This window comes from Crinia signifera, chromosome 2 (assembly GCF_055691185.1).
Source record: "Crinia signifera chromosome 2, ASM5569118v1, whole genome shotgun sequence".
NCBI lineage: Eukaryota > Metazoa > Chordata > Amphibia > Anura > Myobatrachidae > Crinia > Crinia signifera.
Window position 1 is genome coordinate 329,786,628 of NC_139218.1, and position 24,117 is coordinate 329,810,744.

At 44.7% G+C, this 24,117-nt stretch overlaps 1 protein-coding gene across 5 annotated transcripts in view; it reads left to right on the forward strand.

Annotated features, from left to right (window-relative positions):
* LOC146057754 (uncharacterized) overlaps window positions 1-24,117 on the forward strand; it is a 54,196-nt gene that overhangs the window by 9,512 nt on the left and 20,567 nt on the right. For 2 of the 5 annotated variants that reach the window (XR_014469770.1, XM_083169405.1), the window contains exon 3: window positions 8,530-8,655. Coding sequence is in view for 4 of the 5 variants with exons in the window: in XM_083169405.1 (XP_083025531.1) it covers window positions 8,530-8,655 (126 nt within the window). In the remaining variant the exon portion in view is untranslated. Of the gene's footprint in view, window positions 1-8,529; window positions 8,656-9,323; window positions 9,606-9,661; window positions 11,382-24,117 lie in introns of those variants that run through there. The other 3 variants (XM_083169403.1, XM_083169406.1, XM_083169404.1) reach the window with 3 other exon arrangements.

Sequence of the window (24,117 nt, forward strand, 5' to 3'; positions counted from 1 at the left end):
GACTGACTGATCCCCAGAAGTAGCCCAGCAGATGCAGATCACATGGAGTGCTGAAAACTGGTGCTCAGGAAATGAAGCCACACCCCCTACCCATAATACCATGCCCTGTCTGCAAGATCACGCCCCCATTTTTCAGCACGTGGCTGTGCATCGCAGACTATGAATATTTCTGCACTAAGGGAGTTATTCAGACCTTATAGAACGGCTGTATGCAGCAGTATGCACAGTGTTGCTGCACCTGCACTGCCTACTTGCCTGTTCTGAGGTGCAGGACTGCATACCTCCCAACATTACCCTCTCCAGGAGGGACACAATGCCATACCTCCCAACATTACACTATGCTCTGTTTCTGGATTTTCCTCCGAATGTGTGATTGCCATCACCTGTGCTGAACAGGGTAATTGATAAGAAAGGTGCTTCAACACAAGTGATGGCATTTATTCAATCAGAGGGATTTCCAAAAACAGAGCATTGAGCATACCGGCAGCCAATCAGAGTGGCTGCCGGTACACGATGGTGCTGCATTTTAATTGGCCACCGGCATCCTAAGTTAAAGAAGCCTGCGTTCCGGGACCTCCAGGCTGCAGCTTAGTGGAAAAGGAGATGGGGAGCAGGAGCTGGGTTACGATAAGTCAAGTGTGGAGGGGGGTGCCTGGGGCCAGGGCTGGAAATGAGTCCCGGGCTGCAAAATTCCTGATGGCAGCCCTGCCTAGAGCCCCTGGTGCCATGGCTAAAAAAAAAAAAAACATTGTTCCCCCCAAATTTTTCAAACATGGTACAAGGCAAGCATATTATGAGTTACCTTAATATGACACACACACACACACACACACACACACACACACACACACACACACACACACCCCAGTAGTGCACGCAGGGGGGTTTCTGAGTACCCAGAAGCCCCCCAGGAGTCTAAGGGCCCTCAGCTGAAAGCTGAGAGTCCCTTCTTTCCATGGGTGCAAGAATTGAAAAATTGGCCCTTGGGAACCGGAGATATCTGACTTCAAAGCAGTGTTCCCCATCCAAGCCTGTTAATTGTTATTCCCAGTCAGATATTTCAGGTTTTGTCTGACTTAGAGTTTTTCTGAGGGTATATTCCAAAAGCTGGGACTCCCTTTGAGGGACACTAGAAGATGGTTGCCATCGATGGCGATTCTGCGCCCAGCCATCGATAGTGACAAACTATTTGATGGATAACCATTGATAGCTATCCATTATATTTGGCTGAATGGCCCGTGGGGAAATCAGAACTCGTGGGCGAGACTTTCGGGTGTTGGGGGCGGAGCTATACTCCGTGATCCCGGCACCCTGAGAAAAAAACAAAAACATTGTTTTTCCTTTGCCATCGATGTAGGGAAACTATCTGGTACTCCCACATCGATAGCAAAAGTATTCAACATCAGCCACAAACCATCAATGATTTTTAATCATCGATGGTCGATGGCCATCCCCAGCATGCCAGCCGTCAGATACCAACGGCTGGCGTGTTGGCAAAAACAAGTGAGCCTCCATCTGTAATGTTGCTTGTTATGTTATGTTCATATCTAATGTCACTTACCATATATACTGTAGCCAGTGACCTTGTCCTATTGATTGTAATGTGGATCATATCATCACGATATCAATCAAGGGCATATTTTGATAGTTTTGTCATGCAGCCTTTCTCTGTGGAAGTCATTATGAAGTGTTGGGACTTGGGAGGAACACTCCCTTCCTGAGTCAGAGTGGAGGGTGCAGAAGACAGTGAATCAGGAAAGGATGGACCACAGCAAATTACATGCAACTTACTCTGTACTGGAATAAACTAGATCATATTAAACTCAGCATGACCTAAGCAGCTCATCTCTAATCTATACACAGTGACACATCTGGGTAAAAATGACCGTTAGCAGCTGCTTATATTATATTTTATTTCTCTCCACTTTATCTCTCTCCAATTTTTAATACATTTTCCCCTACATTTGTTAATGTTCTTACAGTGCATATTACACATGAAATGCCACCTTAAGGCTGGTTTCACACACTCCGGCTCCTGCCGGACGGTGAAATCCCGCACAGCCAGGGAGCCGTGCCGCACACACTAGTTTATTATGGAAGGGATGGCCACAGCCCGGCAGCCGTCCCTTCCAGTGGCGGGATCCGGCTGCAACCATGCGGCCGGGTCGTGGCCGTCCCGTGTGAATGGACACAATAGTGTCCATTCACAACTAATGTGTGCGGCACGGCTCCCTGGCTGTGCGGGATTTCACCGTCCGGCAGGAGCCGGAATGTGTGAAACCAGCCTTAATGTACAATATGCATTGTAAGAACTTTTAAAAATGTAGGGGGACATGTATTAAAGATTGGAGAGAGATGTACTAAGCCTTGAAAAGTGATAAAATGGAGATAGATACAATACCAACAATTCAGCTTCTAACTATCATATTTCAAATGCAGTCTGTAACATAGCAGTTAGGTGCTGATTGATTGGTACTGTGGGGTGTAAGCAATAAGCCATTGGACAGAGATAAAGTTAACAGAAATAAAGAGCCAGCCTAACTCATAGTTGTCTACTCTCCTAGGGCGGGATGTATTAACATACATCGCCGCCCTTCGCACTGCAGCCGCCGCGATGCTACCGCATATGTACTAACATATGCGGCCAGCATCGGGTTGCAGTAACGGAGACCCCCGCGATACCTGTGATGTGGTCTGCGGGGGTCTCCGTCACCTCCCGGCGGCTGGCAGCGTCCCCCTGCGTCTCCTCCTCCAGGGGGAGGAGGACATTTTGGAGGACGGGAGGAGGGGGGGTGGGGGCGTGCGGACGTCGTACGGCGGGAGGCGAAAGAAGCCCATTGGTGGCGATACCCAGCCTTGCGAAAACGGGGCGGACGTTGATTGATACATAGGAAAATGCCGTAAAACGGGGGTTTTACGGCATTTTCCCTTTAGTAAATCTCGCCCCTAGTCTCTGCGGGAGACTAGGCCATTCTGGGATAGACAGAGCTACATGGGATGGGGTGGAGCTACAAAGGGTGGGGAATAGCTGTACATCATGTTAATGCATGCTATAGCCAGCATAGGTGAATCTAAGGGGCAGTCCGGAGATGCACCATTAGGGAAATTTCAATATAGCCGCAGACCTGCTCTGAGTTTGAAAGGAGCCGGGCAGCCCACAGCTCCCTGCCCAGCTGTAGCATTTCACTCCCTCTTGGCAACAAGCATTTTATTCCCTCATGGCAACAAGCAATTCACTCTCCCTTGGCAATGAGCATGTAATCCCCCTTGGCAATGAGCATTTTATTCCCCCTTAGCAACAAGCCTTTTACTCCCCCTTGGCAGCGAGCATGCAATCCCTCTTGGCAATAAGCATTTAACTCCCCTGTGGCAACGAACATGTAATACCCCTTGGCAATGAGCATGAAATCCCTTTGGCAATGAGCATGAAACTCCCTTAGTATCAAGCATAAAGCCCCTGTCATAGAGCATGTAACCCCTGGCACTTATATGTAGGTAAGTGGCACTTACCTATAGTGGCACTATAATATGTAATTGGCATCACCATGCGTCGCATAATGAGTAATCGGCATCATGGAATGTGGCACAATGTGTAATGGGCATCATGGTGTGTGGCACAATGTGTAATGGGCATCATAGTGTGTGGCACAATGTGTAATGGGCATTATATTGTGTGGCCTTATCTGTAATGGGCATTACAGAGTGTGGCCTTATGTGTGTGACATAATGGGGGAAATTTGCTAAGATGTGTATTCTACTTCACATGTGATGTTGCTATGGGCAACAATCAGAATCTACTTCTTATTTATTTAGCACCCTCTAGAACAGTGATTTTCAAATGTTTTACCTTGTGGCACACTAAATACGATTTTAAAATTGCCAAGGTACACCATGAGATCCCCACAGGGCAAAACACATTGGCCCCCACAGGAAAAAAACCCTATTGGCCCCCATATAAAAAACAATCACACTGGTCCCCACAGGTATCAAAAATAAAATACATTGGCCCTTTACATGATAAGAAGAGACCAGTAAATAACAGTTAAACAATGACTCATTGGAATGTTTGAAAAGGCCATACACTGTTTAGGACACATTAGTGCAGTGATTTTCAACCAGTGTGCCGCAGCCGGGACAGCGGGTCACGACATGTGAGGAGAGGCGGTGCGGCCATGAGCAGGCTGTGAGGAGACGCTGACACACTTAGAGAGGGGTCGCGGCGGGACGCGACGTGCGTGGCACCTGTGTGAGATGGGACACGGCATGAGAAGAGAGGCAGTGCCGTGAGGCGGCGCTGTGAAACCCGGGTTAAGTTAAGGCAGGCAGTGACCTGGGACCGGCAGCTGGTGAGGTGAACAGGAGCGAGGTGCAGCAAGCAGGGACAGTCGACGCTGGGACTGCACACCTGACAAGAACCAAAGCTAAGTAAAGGGTAGTGTCGGGAGTGTAGGGAGCGAGGGCACTGGGGTAAAATTGTGAGGGCAGGACAGATTAAAAAAAAGGGGCTATAGACTTTGTGGTACATTGTGGGTGAGTGTGTGTACTAGCTAATAAACAATAACAGGGGCTAAGAGGGAGTGTGTGTGCATTGTAGGGGCTCTGTAGGGTCCAGACTGCTCCGAAAGGCAGTGGTATACTGAGCATTGTGGGCATATCAGCAAATTTTTAAAATAGTTTTTCTCTTGAGCACATTGGTGTGCCTTGGCAATTTTAAAGTCTTGTCCGGTGTGCCGCGACCTGAAAAAGGTTGAAAATCACTGCATTAGTGTATAGTATAATAGAGTACATGACGTTACATTATGGTTATGATAGCTCAGTAAAGCTGGCCATACATCAGAAAGATATTGTACCCAATCATACAATCTCAATTGATTGTAAGATGGGTTGTATGCAGATTGTATGCACATCTTGAGTACACAATCATACAATCAATCAGCAGATGGATTGTATGACTGATTGTATGATGGATTGTATGCAGATTGTGTGCACATCTTGTGTACACAATCATGCAGCAGATGGATTGTATGACTGATTGTATAAAGGATTGTGAGTAGATTGTGTGTCCAAAAACCACCAAGGACAACCGGGGATTTCAAGGGAAATTGTACACAATCATGAGCGCACTATGCTTTCTGTGTACAGGATGCAAGCATATACATGCCCCAGAAAAGAACATGCCTACATTTTTTGACCCAACTCCTCGGTGCCTCCCACAAGATGGCCCAAGTCTGTCAATCACTTGTGAATATATCCTCACTGATATCAAAATAGCAATCATGCCCTTGATACATAATGCTTATTTCAACATAAGGTGGCAATTTCCAAGCACAATTTCCAATTTACTCAGGGTTGCCGACTTTAACATTCTCCTCTCCGGGAGAAGCCCGGAGAGGAGAGTTTCAGCAGCCGCTCAGGGGGCGGGGCTTACGAGTGACATCACTAAGCCCCGCCCCATACTGTTAAAAGCAGCGAATTCAGGGATCTCCATTGAGGGGGCGGGGCTAAAATGACGCGATTGTGCCGTTTTAGCTCCGCCCCCTCCTCTGAGACCCGAGGATTGCGGCATTTTAATGCCGCGATCCGGGGGTCAGCGGGGGTCCCCCCTGAATCCGGGAGGGTTGCCCACCCTTCCGGGGGCCGGGAGGGGGTACCCGATTTTCGGGAGACTCCCGGAAATTCCGGGAGGGTCGGCAACCCTGAATTTACTCCATAGTGGACACGTGTCTGATTCATATTTGTATGCAAACCCAATTGTATACAAATATGGGGGGTTATTCTGATTCACTCGAAAAGGCACAATCACTCTCTAATGGATAAAATCATGTGCACTGCAGGTTGGGCTGATGTAACATGTGCAGAGAGAGTTAGGGTGGGGGTGTACTTCACACTGATATCTATATTGCAGTGTAAAAATAAAGCAGCCAGTATTTACCCTGCACAGAAACAATGTAACACCCAAATCTAACTCTCTCTGCACATGTTACATCAGCCCAACCTGCAGTGCACATGGTTTTGTCCATTAGAGAGTGATTGTGCCTTTCCGAGTGAATCAGAATAATCCCCATGATGTCAGGGGTCTGCAAAGGAGTAAGACCCATTCAGCACCTGACGTGCAAGCCCAGGAGCAAGACCCATACTGCACATGTGCAAGCCCAGGAGCAAGACCCATACTGCACATGTGCAAGCCCAGGAGCAAGACCCATACTGCACATGTGCAAGCCCAGGAGCAAGACCCATACTGCACATGTGCAAGCGCAGGAGCAAGTCCCATACTGCACATGTGCAAGCGCAGGAGCATGACCCATACTGCACATGTGCAAGCCCAGGAGCAAGACCCATACTGCACATGTGCAAGCGCAGGAGCAAGACCCATACTGCGCATGTGCAAACCCAGGAGCAAGACCCATACTGTACATGTGCAAGCGCAGGAGCAAGACCCATACTGCACATGTGCAAGCCCAGGAGCAAGACCCATACTGCACATGTGCAAGCGCAGGAGCAAGACCCATACTGCACATGTGCAAGCGCAGGAGCAAGACCCATACTGTACATGTGCAAGCCCAGGAGCAAGACCCATACTGCACATGTGCAAGCGCAGGAGCAAGACCCATACTGCACATGTGCAAGCGCAGGAGCAAGACCCATACTGCACATGTGCAAGCGCAGGAGCAAGACCCATACTGCGCATGTGCAAACCCAGGAGCAAGACCCATACTGCACATGTGCTAGCGCAGGAGCAAGACCCATATTGTACATGTGCAAGCCCAGGAGCAAGACCCATACTGCACATGTGCAAGCGCAGGAGCAAGACCCATACTGCACATGTGCAGACACGCTCACAGCCGCCTGTCATCTGGAGCATGAATGCCATGCTGCGGCATTTGGACGGCGGAGCAGGGGTAGTACCTGGTACTGATTTTAAAAATGGAGGTGTGTCATCCCGTTTGAAGGCATGTCAGGTCTAGAACCTGTTTTGTCGGACGCAGACTTCTTTTAGACCCCAGTGTCTGATCTGACGGCTAGCCTGAGTTAGATTCAGCTTCCACAGGCTAACCAGTGCCTGTAACCATCAGCATGTGAGACCAGTGGTCATGATGATAGCGATGGAGATCCGAAGAAGCACTTGGATCCTTGCTAATGCTAACAAGAGGCATCTATCACATGGGATACAGTCATTGGGTCGACACCATTAGGTCGACACTATTAGGTCGACACCATTAGGTCGACATCCATTTAGGTCGACATGTGTCTAGTTCGACATGCCGGAAAGTCGACATGAGACTAGGTTGACGGTCATTAGGACGATAGTCAAAAGGTCAACATGGGGCTTTCACTGTTATTTGAGCTGATGTGTGCCGACAGGCGGTATTTCATGCCCTACCATCCACTAGGGCGTGGTGGGAGAATAAAATAGTGCACCGAGCCCAAAGCATTCCGAGTGAAGCGTGCCATGCGAAGGAAAGTGTTGCCCTTTTTTTTTTAAATAAAGTCTTTTTATTCAACAGGGTATGAGTACAGAACAGAGTATCGAGTCCGAACAAGTACATGCATAGATGTCAAACGTTAGCCGGTCTAACATATTAGTCTGTAGATTATGTTCACATAACCTGTTATCATACTATATGTTCATGTATAACCCAATAAAATTTAGTTAATGAATGGAAATGGTGTCCCTGCTCCGTTCTGTCTGGATGTCAACATTTCAAATATATATGTTTTACATTTTAAACATTAGAATCTACAACAAAAAGGGGAAAGAGAAAGAGAGAAAAGTTAGGTAGAAGAGAGAAAGATCGTTGTCTATGCGCTGAATGTGTATAGTGTAAATATCATTCCATAGAGGGTTATAATGCATTCTCATCATATCATAGAGTAGACAGTCCTATTGATAGATCGTGGCTGTCAGCTCCCATATTTGACCTCAGCACCCAGCTCTATAGTGTCAGGCGTGTGAGGAATGCGGGGATTCCAGCCACCTATTCCAGACTTCAAATTTAGGGAGGGTGCCACGAGACATATAAACATATTTTTCATGCTGCGCAGTGACATTGACCAGAGACTTCCACTCTACCAGCGTAGGCCCAGAGCCAGCCATCCAATTCCTGGCTATGAGAAAGTGGTGCCCTTTACCCTGTGTCAGTGTAGACTGTGTCAACATTCGGGTCAAAAAACAGTGAAGAAACCCCATGTTGACCTTATGGCCCTGTTAACCTAAACCATGTCAACCTAGACTCATGTCGCCCTTCCTGCATGTCGACCTAGACACATGTCGACCTAATGGTGTCGACCTAATGACTGTCAACTTGCTGGTGACCAACTGTTCCACACCCTGTCACATACAGATGATGGATTAGATTTATTTTCTATGAAGCGACTATGCAATTCCATACAAACATGAGTCAGGCTGAGTCTCCTTCCCAATAATGTATCTAGAGAAACTGTTTTTTGTGAGTTCAACAACAACCTGAATGTAATGTGCAGCTCATCACAATTTTACAATTCTATCATATTGCCCACACTTTAAACCAGGGTGCAGTCAGAATCCTGGCAGACAGAAGGCCGATGCCGGCATCCTGAGTGCTGTCAGAAGACTGTCGTCACATCCTCAAAAGCAAGACGCCAATGCCAGAATACCGACAGTCAGCATTCCGATTGGTGAGTATGCGTGGCGGGTTAGGGTCAGCCTGGGGAAGGGGGGGGGGGGGGGTTTAGGTTTAGGCACTAATAAGGGGACTTGGGGGTAAGTTGTAAGGAGGGGAAGGTTAGGGTTAGACTGCAGGGTGGGGGGTTAGGTTTAGGCACCAAGTAGGGGGGGGAGAGTTAGGTTTAGGCTATGGGCAGAGGGGTTAGGTGCAGGTGGTGGGATGTGGGGGTTATATTTAGGCATTAGCGTGAATTGTAAGGGTCAGGCTGCTGGGAGGCTTGGGCTTCAAGCAGGGAAGGTAGGGAGAGGGATAGTATACTTAACCTGACTCCTGTCGGGATTCCCTCCTTCGGGATACTGGCGTCATTATATTGCCCACCGGCATCCTGGCCGCCGCTTATACATATGTATCCCTTTAAACCCATGCAGTCACAACTGTTGTCAGGAAAACTCCACTAAAGCCCCGTACACACGGGGCAACTTGAGTCCCGTGCTGAGCACAGATCACTCAACACACCACTACCCACATGCGATGCACATCACCATCACTATAGGGTGTACCCATGGAGCAATCCGTGCTTCATTTCAGGTCAGATCGCTTAGAAATATGGCGTAAATCGTCCCGCGTTTATGCCCCCTAACTGTTTTTTTTTTTATTATTTTATTTGTTTTATTTTAGGTACGACAGTCATTAAAAGTGAAACACAATAAGACAAAAACAGTATAATGACAGGAATTCATTTTTATTTATTAATTACAGTGAAGTAACTCAGGGACAGCCTGACAGGAATCTGTTTTTAGAATGTTCCATTCCTGACAATTATTTTAGTGTCTCCTTATCAAGTGTGCTTTGTAGTATTTTCATAACATAGCAACTCAGACGTGCTGTACAGAGTTCAGAAATCTTTTGTCTATTGTCCGAATAAGATATAAATCATTTAGTGGTTTATTTGTGCTACTGTATTGCTGGCAGACGGAGCCCTAAAACATTGCCTTATATTATGTCGTTTTATGCAGAAACCAAAACATTTTGTTTACATGTCCTCAGACTACACCATCTGATTGCGGGATATAAAAATACAGTGAGGAAAAGGGAATTCAAAGAATGCAGCAGCAGAAATAATCAGTTCAGCAAATGATCTTGCTCCTACAAAAAATATTTTCAGAAATGTTTATTCAAAATAATTTTATTACCCAGGCCAAATATTACTAGATTGTAAGCTCCTCCGAGTAGGGCCCTCTTCCCTCCTGTTGTCAAAGCCCACTTCTCTTCACATTTCACTCACAGCTCTCCTATACTCCAACACTCAGTGACCATCTTTGTCCGCATACTCATCTCCACCATTGGCATCAAGCCTCTAGTTGTATGTTGATTGAGTCCTCACTACTTACATTTAAGCTGTAATGTGTATTGATCTGTGGCGCTCTTTATTTGTACTGTATTTTTGTTATTTATTCAATGTTATGCCAAGCTTTGTCTCACTGTATTGTTCCTTTGTACGGCGCTGCGAAACACTTGTGGCGCCTTATAAATAAAATTGGCAGTGCGGCTTTACACCCAAGAGTACATGTTATAGGGTATGGGTAAATACTGGACCAAGACCGGACAGCAAACTGCCTTTTGGAGCTTGTAGCATCCGGTTCGGGAAGTGTTCTGTTCGGGGGTGTCTTGTCCGGGGGGCTGCCTGTGACAGCTGTCACCAGGGACAGAAGGAGGGGGGAGAATAAAGCCTCCCTGTATGGTCAGGGCATGTAGCAAAATAGACGGTCCGGACCACACGGGGAGGCTGTAATCTCCCCTGCCCCATGTTCTTGGTGAAAGCTATCACAGGGACCTCCCCCCCCCCCCCAGACAAGACACCCCCCGGACAGACACCCCCCTGACCGGACACTACAAGCTCCGGACTGCAGATTTTGATGTCCGGTCGGGGGTCTAGTCCGGGTCTGGTTTTTACATAGTCCCCATGTTATAGCAGCAGTGGCCCGGCCATAGGGAGACTGAAGCATTTGTGAATTGGGCATACCTCCCAACTTGTGTCCGGATGAAATAGGGACACTGCGTCCGAAAAGGGGGCGAGGCGTATGCAAATGAGGGCGCGGCTTATGCTAATTAGCCGCAACCTCATTTTCATACGAGAATAGACGCTGTGCGCATGCGCACAGCGTCTATTCTACTAGATTGGGGGGTCTCCCAACTGCCACCCCCCGCAGCGGGACAATGCCTGCCGCGGGTGGGACGTCGGGACAGAACCCGAAAATCGGGACTGTCCCGACGGAATCGTGACAGTTGGGAGGTATGAATTGGGTGTAACATCTCCAAAATGTCCAGTGAGCTATTTCAATATATATATTGTTTCCCTGCAATTGAGGATTATTTCTATTTGAAGACTGTCTGTTTTTTGATTAAAAAAATTCCTTTTTTATGTTTTATTTTTAATCGAAGGCCTTGCAAAACTGATTATTCTTTCTGGACTAATATCATATAAGAAGTTTCCTAGTAGTTCCAAATAATCTCGAATATATTTGTTCCAGCGCTGCAGTTAATGTATTGTTGTTTTATGGGATAATATAAGGATGAATTATACATTGGAGGAGGTACAGCAGCAGCAGCAGGTTAAAAAGCGCTTGAGACTGTTGGATTTACTATTAGTTTTCAGGTTTACTATTATATTCTCGCTCTATGCCAACATGGATTGTGAAGTACAAAATGGTTAAATAATAAATATTATGAAAAACCCTTGTCGACCCTTTTCTCGTGTTTCGACCATTGGCATGCTGACATTTTGCTGTCGACAGTCAAAAAGTTGACAGGGTCAAAAAGTTGACATGAAAAAGGTTGACATGGGTTCATTATTTGGGGTGTCTATGCCAACATAGTTCTGTAGTGTACCGCGTCCCTTTGCTTGCCTCGCTACTCTCGCCATTCTTCGGGCACGGTGCCCCCGCTGAGCTTGGCACACTATTATAATCTCCCTTTACGCCGTAGTGGATGGTAGGGCATGAAATACCTCCTGTTGGTACATGTCGGCTCAATTTAAAAAAAGCCTAATTTTGACCTTTTTTGTGTCGACATTCCTATGTCGACTTTTTGACCATATCGATCTTTTGACCCTGTGGACATTTTGACTGTCAACCTCTTACCTGTTGACATGGAGTGGTTGACTTAATGACAGTAGACCTATTAACCGAAACCAATGTTAGGCAAACTGTATAACAATTAGGTCTGCTTATTATTACTCCTCCTGACATTTTACTGGCTTTCCCACAGGTGAGTATATGAAGGAACATTTAAAATAAGCGCTGTATGCTAGCTTCTGTCCTGTACACATACAAACTAGTAATAGAACTTTCAGTTACTGCAAGAGTTTGTCACCCTAATGCATGGAAACCTGTTTCAGGTGTCGTCCTACTGCCTGTCGACCAATAGTGGTCGACCTAATGACTGTCAACCTAAAGACTGTCAAACCCAATGACCACATACCAAGACACAGCAGCAGAGCACTAGCTCACTGTATAAACACAATCAAAGGAATGGATAAGTCACACAAGAGCGCCAGGCAGCCTCCGGTGGGTGCACTCAACAGAGATGACCCAACACAACAAAACAACAGTACTCAAATAAACAGAAGATGTGGGTGCTCCCTCCAGTGGCACCTTTGAGTAATAAAAGAGGTACAACCCTAATATTAAAGGGGCGATCCATATTTTTCCTGTGAACCAAGGCCACCTATATGCTCTTAATCACTTATCGAAGAAGAGGAGACGCCACCTCTTAAGGAGGAATGTGCGGTATTGTTCTTATATACCTTCTGTTTGCAAAAGTGAATAAGATACGGAGAAGAGGATCGCCCCTTTAATATTAGGGTTGTACCTCTTTTATTACCTAAAGGCGCCACTGGAGGGAGCACCCACATCTTCTGTTTATTCGATCGCTGTATAAACACGTTGATCTGTTATCTCACATTCTGAGACTCTTCAGCTCAGGAGGCTGCAAAGTGGGTTTGTGAGTCTGTAGCAAATCTCTATGAATTTAGTGGAGAGAGATCTGTCCAAAGGTGCCCATACACTAGGATGACTTGTTCAAGGGGTGAAGTCATATGCGATTTCCCTTGAAGTGCCCGGCAGGATGGCATAGGATACATCGAGCGCAGTCCTTTTGCATACATGTATTTTATGCAATCTTAGCCAAGCCTGCTGGAGGCTTGGTGTTCTGACATATCTATAATGTAGCTCTTTCGATTATCAGGCTCTGATATGATGCTCATGGGACCACACATAGGATCAGACCTGATGTCAAATAAATGCAATTAAGACAATTTTCATCCATTTTCTCAGCCCGAACTGTCGGGATTGGATAAAAAAAAAATTGCCTAAGTGTATGGGCACCTCCAGTTCAGCACTTCCCTTTCTTGGGGCCCCTTTTACAGCTGGAACCCGGCAACCACTGCCTCCAATGCCTTTAGGTGATGTGCCACTGATCACTGGTAATCTACTGCACATTGTGCATGTATCTGCGAAAATGGCATGCTGGCTATTATACTGATAATTTTGCAGTTCTCTAGCCGTCCCTGGACTTCGGAAAGGCATGTTTAGAAGAAATGGGTCCATTGTAGATGCATCAACAGCTGTAGTGCCAAATTCTTAATTGGGGGTTATCATATAAGCTCCCATGTAAAATGTGCTGCATCTCTCGATTTTTCAATGTTTTAAATGATTGCACTGTCTGCTGTAACATTATTATGTAATAGCAGAATATTCCACTGTAAACCAGGAATTTTCACATCTAGAACTCAAGGTCATGTTTAGAGGATTTCCTGAAGTATTCAGAGAAACATTAATCAATTTAAGTAGATCAGCAATATATATTTTAGAGCTCCTAATAGAACAATAACCTCAAACAATGGGCCTGGCTCTGCTGATAATGCAGTTAAGAGAATGCACATCAGTAATGAAAATGGGTAAACTGAGCATGTGCAAACTGGAAGAAATCCTTACTGCGCACACTGAATGTCCTATAGATCTCATTGCATCCAGATAAGCCATCGCACGGCGTGAACAGAGTTCAAGGAATTTGGGTGACTATTTGGCTGTGGAAGCAGGATCTGCGAATTTGTGTGTCTTTTGGGTGGTTCAGAGACATGTGTAGAAAGAATTCTGTCTTAACACACAGCATAGTTGCCTACCCTCCTGCATTCTGCAGGAGACTCCCTGAAATAACAGCAATCTCCCTCTCTCCCTCATTAGTCTAGCAATCTCCCTCATTTTACCTAGCCCACATTACACAGTTAAATATTTGGGGATAAAAGGAATGAGATACAGATACATTTATATAAAATCATCAGTGCCATTTTGCCAGCACTTTACCAAGTATAGTATCTCTTACTAAATGCTTTGGGTATTATCTACATTTGGATATAAGTCATTATAAAAGATTCCTCTCAGATGTAGCAGTACACCCACGCTTCTAGGTGCCACACTTACAATCTCTTTCCACAATCTCTCCATATATGGAACTAGACACGCCCTTTGGGTGGAGCATGACACACCCCCTCAATGTGGCGCTGTGTAAAATTCTACTACCAACTATAATCTCCCTGAAACTAGTTTTCAAAAGTATGACACACAGCACTTACTGCATCTAGTGTGCTCAGCATGTTTTCTGTATACTCTAGTTTTCCTCTATTTTGACTTGCTTTATTTTTTCCCTGTGGCACCTACCTGCCACCCGAATACCACCTTGGGCCTGTGACAACTACCTGCCACCGTATTTCCACCATGGAGCTGTGCCACATACCTGCAGCCTGAATACCACCTTAGGCCTTTAACACCTACCTGCTGTCCAAATACTACCTGGCTTTTTAACAACTACCTGCCTCCTGAATCCACTTTGGGCCTGTGGAACCTACCTGTTGCCCAAATCTCACCTTGGGCCCTTCACACCTACCTGCTGCCTGAATCCCACCTTGTACGGGGCAGCACGGACAGTGTAATGGTTAGCATTACTGCCTCACAGCGCTGAGGTCATGGGTTCGATGTCTACCATGGAGGCGTAGTTTGTATATTCTCCCCGTACTTGCGTGGGTTTCCTCCGGGTACTCCGGTTTCCTCCCACAATCCAAATGTAAACTGGTAGGTTAATTGGCTTCCAACAAAATTAACCCTAGAATGTCTGCGTGTGCGTGTACATGTGGTAGGGAATATAGTTTGTAAGCTCCACTGGGGCTGGGACTGATGTAAATGTTCAAATATTCTCTGTAAAGGGCTGCGGAATATGTGTGCGCTATATAAGAAACTGTTAATAAATAATAAATAAATAAATTGTACCGTTCACACCTAAATACCACCCAAATCCCACGTTGGGCCTGTGGCATCTACCTACTGGCCAAATCACACCTTGAGGCTTCGACAACTACCTGAATCCCACCTTGGGCCTTTCAAACTTATCTACTACTCGAATCACACCTTGGGCCTGAACATATGGCACCTACCTGCTGCTGGCATCCCACTATATGCCTTTCACACTTATACTGACCGAATCCCACCTTGAGCCTTTGACAACTACCTGCCCCCCAAATCCCACCTTTGGCCTTTGGAACATACCTGATGCCCAAATCCCACCTTAGGACTCTCACACCAACTTGCTGCCCTAATACCAACTTGAACCTGTGACACCAACTTGCCGCCCAAATCCCACCTGGGTTAGTGGCACCTACCTGCCACCTGAATCCCACCATGGCTATTGACACCTGCTTGCTACATAAATCCCACCTTAGGCCTGTGGCACCTTCCTTTAAAGCCTACCTGCCACACAAATCCCATCTTGGTCCTTTGACACCTACTTGTTGCCTGAAACCCACCTTAAGTTGCCTTTACCTACCTTCCACCCAATACCAACTTGGGCCGGTGGCACCTATCTGCCCCCAGAATCCCAACTTGGAGTTTTGACACCTACCTGCTGCCCAAATCCCACCTTGGGCCTCTTACGCCTACCTGTTACCCAAATACCACCTTGGGTCTGTGGCACCTACCTGCCACCTAAATTCCACCTTTGGCCTCTTACATTATCCTGCTGCCCGAATCCCACCTTGGGCCTGTGGCACATACCTGCTGCTTAAATCTTACCTTTGGGCTGTGACATCTACCTGTCATCCGAATCCGACCTTGGGCCTGTAACACCAACCTGCTGCCCGCATGTCACCTTGAGTCTATGACACCTACCTATCATCCACCTCTCGTCTTGGTCCAGCGACACCCTTCTGCCACCCACCTCTCACATTGGGCCTATTACACCCTCCTGCTGCTCGAAACTCACTTTGTGCCTACCACTGAATTTCAAACTGATTATCTATATTTAGACTTTTTAATGTCTAATTTAAATCTAAATAATAAAGCATTATTGGTAGGTTTGTAAGTGGAAGAGTGATTCTATTCATTATTGTATAGATTATTAATTCATTGAATTATGTTTTCCTACCAACTCATGTTAATTATAGATGATCCTATTAGCAGTTGTAAAATGTTACATTATTTCCCAGTATTAGCGTATTCCAAATATGCTAAATGTCTTATGAAAATATTGGCGGAATTGAAGATGCAGGGGGCATAATGGGCAGTTTTTGACCTTACTGACATATCCTAAATTTGTAAACAAACGTGGTTCTAATATTAAAACATATAAGGACAAGCATACACTCTCCACAGCTTTCAGGACATGCCCTTGCCCAGTCTCTGGAACATATTCTTCCCACCTACTCCAGAAAATAACTGAGTCCAAATGCTCCAGGCATAGGCAAACTAGGCAAATATCTAGGAGCATGCCTAAGGCCGGGAAACCTTGACAGTGGGCATAACATGCATAAGGTTAAGAGGTACTAACTTTGTGCATAGCATGAATAAGGGACATTACATGGTAAATTTACTAAAGGTTCTAAACAATGAAAAGAGATGATGTTGCCCATAGTAACAAATCAGATTCTCTCTATCATTTTCTAGGGTGCAATAGATAAATTATATACACAATCTGCTATGGGCAACATCACTTTTTTAGTATCTTTAGTAAATTTGCCCCTACATTCGTGACTAAGGATGCACTACTGCGTGCTGTGGCATCATCCCATTTGCCCAGAGGCAAGATAAATATTGGTGCCCCCCCACACCATATTATATAAATGAATGCATGAATGTACTGTATGTATATTATGTTTTAAATAAAGAGAGTGTCTATGGTCCTGCTAGGATGGCTTTCAATTAACTGATTAAAACTTGCAGAGGAGGAGAGGTGCCCCCTTGGGAGCAGGAGCTTGGCGGCACATGACTCCATTGCCTCCCAAATCTTTACTACCGGCTCTGTGGATGAAGATTGCTATGGGTAAGAGGTGATGGTGCTGCTGGCTGATGCTGTGATCTGTGCTGCTAGGTAATGGATGCTGTGTTGGGAGAGGTGTGCTGGGTCAGAGGCAAAACTGGCAGTGGTGCTAAGGGGCACCAGGCAAGATCTTGCATAGGGCCTTAAATAGGTTAGGTCTAGCTTTTGTCAGGTAGGTGGTGTGGCGGGTAAGTCCAACTGCCATTGAGGGGGTGACAATCATCAATTTAGGGGCACCAACTTGAAATTATATCTTGACCTCCAAAAAAGTTGTGGCGACCCTGACAACTGATGATATGTTGACACTGCCTGATTATAGTCCTATAAATAAAACAAAAAGATAATCCCTATTTGTTTAACATCATCCTGAGATAGGAGGTGGAGATAATACATCCCAGTTGGTTGTAGGTAGGCGCATAGCTAATTGATTGCATCATCGTAGCCATGACCCCTGCTTTACAATGCCAAGAGTACAAGCATTGCACAGTAGAATGGCATGTGACTTACTGATATACTGGGACAGAAGGCAAGTATGCTTTAAGAGGAATAAAGTAACAATGCCACCACAGTCCAAGCAGAGGCTTGGAATAACTGATGCAGTGGGGGGCATAGGTTCTTTGCAGATTCCCTAAGGTCTGGCCATTCGCTTAGAATCTGTTGAACATTTTTCCAAAAATAGATGCCGCCTTGGAGGATACATATAGTAGAGGCCGTACTGGATCTCTATCTTCTGTCAGGGATGTGCAGCGTTTACTGCGTGCTAGATTCCATGGATGGTTGTGCACCTGCAAGCACTAAACTGCTGGCAACGAGCAATAAACCCACAAGAATCCCATGGCAACAAGCATGAAAACCCTGGTTGTGCACCTGCAAGCACTAAACCCCTGGCAATGAGCATATAACCCCACAAGAAACCCCTGGCAACAAGCATGAAAACCCTGGCAATGAGCCTATAACCCTTGGCAACATGCATGTAAACCCTGGTAATGAGCAAGAAACCCCTGGCAATGAGCAAGAAACTCCTGAGGAGTGTCCTTAAGAAGGTGTGAGTTGAGCCTTGCATCTACCACTCTGTTTCAGACCAGCCACACTTTCCATCATTTTTTGGGGTCATCTAATTCCGATACTATAGCGATGGACCCCTTTCTGAATTTCAAATCTTATACATAGAGGCGGAGAAGAGGAACGCCCATATAAACAGGAGGGAAGTACGGTATTTATTATATACACCATCTGTTCTTTGATATTCGGAAAAGTGGATCATATCCCATCATTCACGGACGTATTATTCAATTAAGCGCCAGTGGAGGGAACACCCATTTTCTATTGCTTTACCTTGTATTGCTGATGGTATTAGGGTTACCATCTTTGGGTTGTACCCACCTCAAGGCGGCTTGAAGCGCACCATACTGGAATTGTCTTTTATTTTCTGTATACTGTTGATAAAGTCTTGCCAACCACCGTCTCCATTCATCAGAAGCTGCTGCGAGGACATCTCAAAGTTTATGTGTACACATATACACATATTGTTTTTATTTATGTGGATTACATATCCCATTCTTAATGGTATAATAAATATTTATTGTGGAATAATACATGTGTATGGCATATTATTACTTAATGAAACCCAGCGCTGTTCAACCCTTTTCAACAGTGTTCAATTTTCTGGAGTGCCCAACTACACATCCCTCATGGACAGCTGCTTTAGCCTGCGCCGTGTGATCTGCTTCTTTGCAACCATTGTTTGACATTTCTCAAACAAGACTCCACACACAGGAAGATGAGTGTTATGAGTAATGTTAGATCGCTTAGCACACAGTGCTGCACAGCGATGTGCCGCTGAGCAATCTGTCAGGGCCAGTGTTCTCCAATGATAACTCTGCATACCTCCCAACTGTCCCACTTTCTGCGGGAACTTCCTGGTGTTTGGGGATGTTACAGCATTCTGATCGGGCCGCCAGTGTCCCACAATGGGGGGGGGGGGGGGGGGGGGGCAGTTGGGAGTCCCCCCAGCCTGAAGGGAATAGATGCAGAGGGGCAGAAAATGGGTGTGTGGCCTGAGCACACAACATCCCACAAAGCCATGCCCCCTTTTAACATGCCACACCCCCTTGTCAGTCTCGATTAGTGAGCCACTGATGTTGGGAGGTATGACACTGGCCCTGACACAGACGATTTATCCAGCATGTTGGATATTAATTGCCATGAACCACCAATGCATGGAGCTGCACATTGCTATCGCTATGGCCCCTACACACGGAGCGATGTAGGGACATTTTCTAAGCGATCCTTGAAAATGCAATGGAATCGCTACCTGTGTAGGCCTCATTGCTCTCAATGATTATACACAGATTCAGTCATTTGATAACTGGGCAACATACAACTGGATAATACTGTGTTTATTTCTTGTAAGTACAGTTTCCATTGAATATAAATTCCGGTTAGTGAATATGCTAAATAAAAATAGAATCTGTCTGTTTGCAATATGACTTTTTACATATTAAATATATTCCCGTTTGCTCATGAAAGAAATAGTTTGTGTTTTCCAGGTGTCCTTATATAAACCTGATGCTCACACGTCCTTGAAGCAAGGACTCAGGACGTAAGGCATGGGCTCCCATTCAAGAGGCATCACTACTGAAGGGAGTTCAGCTTGGTATATTTTACGTCAGATACTGATTTGTGTACTCTCATTAATATAAATACTCATCTGTCGCTACTAATTTGATGTCTCACCAACATATAAGAAAAGTAGCCATTGCTAAATGACTGGAAGGTAAGGCTGAATGTATGTGGAATCATCAAGTATTGGATATAGGATCGTACAGTATATAAGCAAAGTTTCTCTAACTTGTGTGCTGTATATTTATCTTATTGTGCATTAGGTTGGACATTAGGTTGGACATTAGGGGCGCACATTAGGTTGGACATTGGGTTGGACATTAGGTTGAACACTAGGTTGGACATTAGGGGCGCACATTAGGTTGGACATTAGGGGCGCACATTAGGTTGGACATTGGGTTGGACATTAGGTTGAACATTAAGTTGGACATTAGGGGCGCACATTAGGTTGGACATTGGGTTGGACATTGGCTTGGACATTAGGTTGGACATTAGGGGCACATTAGGTTGGACATTTGGTTGGACATTGGGGGCGCACATTAGGTTGGACATTAGGGGCACATTAGGTTGGACATTGGGTTGGAAATTAGCTGCGCACATGACATTAGAGGCGCACATTAGGTTGGACATTGGGTTGGACATTAGAGGCACACATTAGGTTGGACATTAGGGGCACATTAGGTTGGACATTAGGGGCACATTAGGTTGGACATTGGGTTGGACATTAGTGGCGCACATTAGGTTGGACATTAGGTTGAACATTAGGGGCACATTAGGTTTGACATTAGGGGCACACATTAGGTTGGACATTAAGGGCACACATTAGGTTGGACATTAGGGGCACATTAGGTTGGACATTAGGGACACCTTAGGTTGGACATTGGGTTGGACATTAGCGGCGCACATTAGGTTGGACATTAGGTTGAACATTAGGGGCACATTAGGTTTGACATTAGGGGCACACATTAGGTTGGACATTAAGGGTGCACATTAGGTTGAACATTAGGTTGGACATTAGGGGCACACATTAGGTTGGACATTAGGTTGGACATTGGGTTGGACATTAGGTTGGACATTTTGGGGGAAATTTACTAAAGGAAATTTGTAAACAATAGGTGTATTTGTATCCAGAAATACACTTATTTTTGACATTTACTATCCCGAAAATATGGCAATTCGTATTCGTATTGATAGCACATCAATACAAATACGAATTGCCGTATTTTCGGGATAGTAAATGATAAAAATAAGTGTATTTCTGTATACAAATACACCTATTTTTTTTTACAAATTTCCTTTAGTATATTTCCCCATTTGAATCTTTATCCAGAAAAATGTTCTCAAATCCTATACTAACCACACCACACACATCATAAGGGGGTAATTGTCCTTTCCCCACTCTATTCATAGAGCTTTATTTATGAAGCCGCAGATGTCGCTAACCAGTGGTTTGGAGGTGAAAATCTAAAATGGCACTTGCAGTCTGTGTAAAGGCATTATTCTGACTGTAAGTGCCATGTTGTAATTAAGGCTCAGAGACTTTTAATGCCAAATTATGTAAATTTGCAAGCATAATGAATGGGGTATGAGTCATTGGTTCAACCCAATTAAGGTCAACATGCATTGGGCCGACCACTGAATGTCGACAGGCCTTAGGTCGACACTTGAAATAGGTTGATGTGTCAAAGGTCAATAGGGTTGGAAGGTCGATTAAAGCATAAGGTTGACAATGTAAAGGTCTACATGAGTTTTTTCACATTTTTTTTGTACTCGAAAGTCGACATAGTGTACCGCGTCCCTGCACATGGCTCGTTGCACTCGACCCACTATTTTATTCTCCTACCAGGCCATAGTGGAAGGTAGGGCATGAAATACCGCCTGTTGGCACATGTTGGCTCAATAAAACGTGAGTCAACTGTCAACCTTCCCATTGTTGACCTAATGCTTGTGTCGACCTATCGACCTTAGCCATGTCGACCTATTTCAGGTGTCAACCTAAGGCCTGTCGACCTTCAGTTATCAACCCAATGCATGTTGACCTTAATAGGGTCAACCTAATGACCGTATCTCAGTGAATGGTAGCACACTGATCAAGTCCTCACTACTTACATCTAAGCTGTAATGTGTATTGAATTGTGGCATTCATTGCACTGTACTCTATTTTGTTACTTACTTACTGTAATGTTACGTTTGTCTCCCTGTACTGTTCCTTTGTACGGCACTGTGGAACACTTGTGGCGCCTTATAAATAAAATTATAATACAATACAATAATAATAATAAGACACGCAGACTCAGAAAGTGGGATATTTGTGCGCCACAGATTCTTCAAGGCCTGAGTTAAATGCATTGAGAAAGTGGCTTGTAAAACCCCCAGCGACCATGAGCTCACAGTGGTGCCTGTGGCAAAGAAATAGAGGACACACATTCATTTTTGTAGCCCAGAAACTGCATAGTTGGCACCCCCAACAGACTCCAAATCATCTGTCACCCGCTGAAATAAGCTCAAGAGGTTTGTGCGGTTAGGCCTAAACATCCCCACTACCTCTTGATCTGAGAGGGAGTCCAGGTACACCCTCGCACGGTATCTATGTGAAGCACAAAGTGGTCTGGGGACGATAGTGGAGATGTGCACACTTTTAAAATAGGGTGAATATTAGTTCCGTGCATGCTACGCACTGAACGCTGCATTAGCCCATATGGTAACCCCCATGTGGCTTTTTCCATATCCATTACAGAGCTATTCAGATTTTTTTTATTAATTTAGTTTTTAATCTCTGACATGATTAAATTCTTATTTGCACGATACTGCTCATGTTTCTTATGCAAGTCTGCACCTAAAAGTCCGTATTGTTTTTGAGGAAGTCGTAAAGGCCACTGTATTGTGAACAATACTTTCTCTGCAGGATACACTGGCAGACACACTATAAATAGAGATCTTTTGTTTGAAGATGAATACTCGAGTCGAAGTGGAATGCAAATTATGCAAAAAATCAGATATGGTCTGGAATACCATAGAAAATTCCCCCCAAATATTGGTTGACTCCTTTCAGGATTACATTGTGGTTTTTTTTTTGTTTTGTTTTTTATAAATGTATCTCTATTGCATAGTTACAGCACATTTTAGGTGTCTTTTATGTCATTTTATGTCTTTTATATTTAATGTATTTTATATTAATTGTCTTGTGTCTTCAAAAGTCCTATATTTAGTCCTAATAGAGGTTTTTTTTCTGTGTATCATTCTTAGTAGTTTTTATTCCCTGCCAGTCTGGTGTGACAATTATTTTCAGCACTATGGAAAGTCTGCACTTTGATGTGAACAGGATGCTAGACCCACAGAAAGCAAAGAAAAGTAAGGCCATTGCGTGTGTGTGACTATAGGTCATGCCTAAATCTCACAGGTAATAAAGAATTATGCAACATGAAAGGGCTACCAGGAAACAGTGCTGCATTCAATACTTGGGCATAACTTTATCAGTCCCTTCGACCGCAGACGCAGGAACTGCCAGCTGTTCCACTGGCGTCCTGGGCATCGTTATGTGCTTTGGGACATGAGAATAAAACTTAAGAGGAAGGTAATATATATACAATGAGTGGTCATGTACAATTGTAATAGTAATCATATGGGAAAAAAAGTGGATGGCCATATCACTCTTTTATGAATAAAAAGAGTAATTAGTGACTTTAATTAGCCTTTGTTTATGTAGCTGGACCAGAGGAAGGTGAAATGAGGCAAAGTTTCCTCATTCATATATGGGGACCAGGCAAAGAACAAGGTAGGAGGATAATGAATGGGAAGCAGTGAATATAGTTAATATTAGCAGTATAATAGCATAGCATCATATAGGACAAAGGATCTAAAGCAAACTTACATGCAAACTGCTTGTTATAATAATGCATTAAATAATAATGCATTAAAAATGTCAATAAAACTTACAAAACCGCTACTACAACACAACAAAATCATACTTTATACCAGAGGCGCCCAACATTTCTTTTTTTTTTAAACATCAATATTTTATTGGAAATATTTCAGTTTTCATTGAAGTGGGGTACAGAAAAAAGTAAAGAGAGAGAGAGGGAGGGGGAACAGAAATGGTAGAAGGGTTAACATAGATTCTGTGTGCATACAAACAAGAAATAGCGTCATATATCACACAATAAAATAGTTGTAGAAACATACATAAATAGCAAAATGGGAATCATACTAGATGGAAGTACAGGCGGGGTCCATATTGGCAAAGAGGAGCAGTAATAAGTCAAAGACATTTATGCAGTTAGTGTAGGAAATGAGCAACGATGTAAGCAGGCCATAGAGTGGTGGGTTGGGGAATCACAGAGAGTTTGTAGGGTCTGGGTGCTTCTCAAGACTAAATTGGAGGGGGTCGCAATGGTATGGTTTGGGGAGGTGCAATGAACCCGCTCCATCGGTAACATAATCGCGCTACAGAGACCAGCGAATGAATGGGGAGGAGGCTGGACACGAG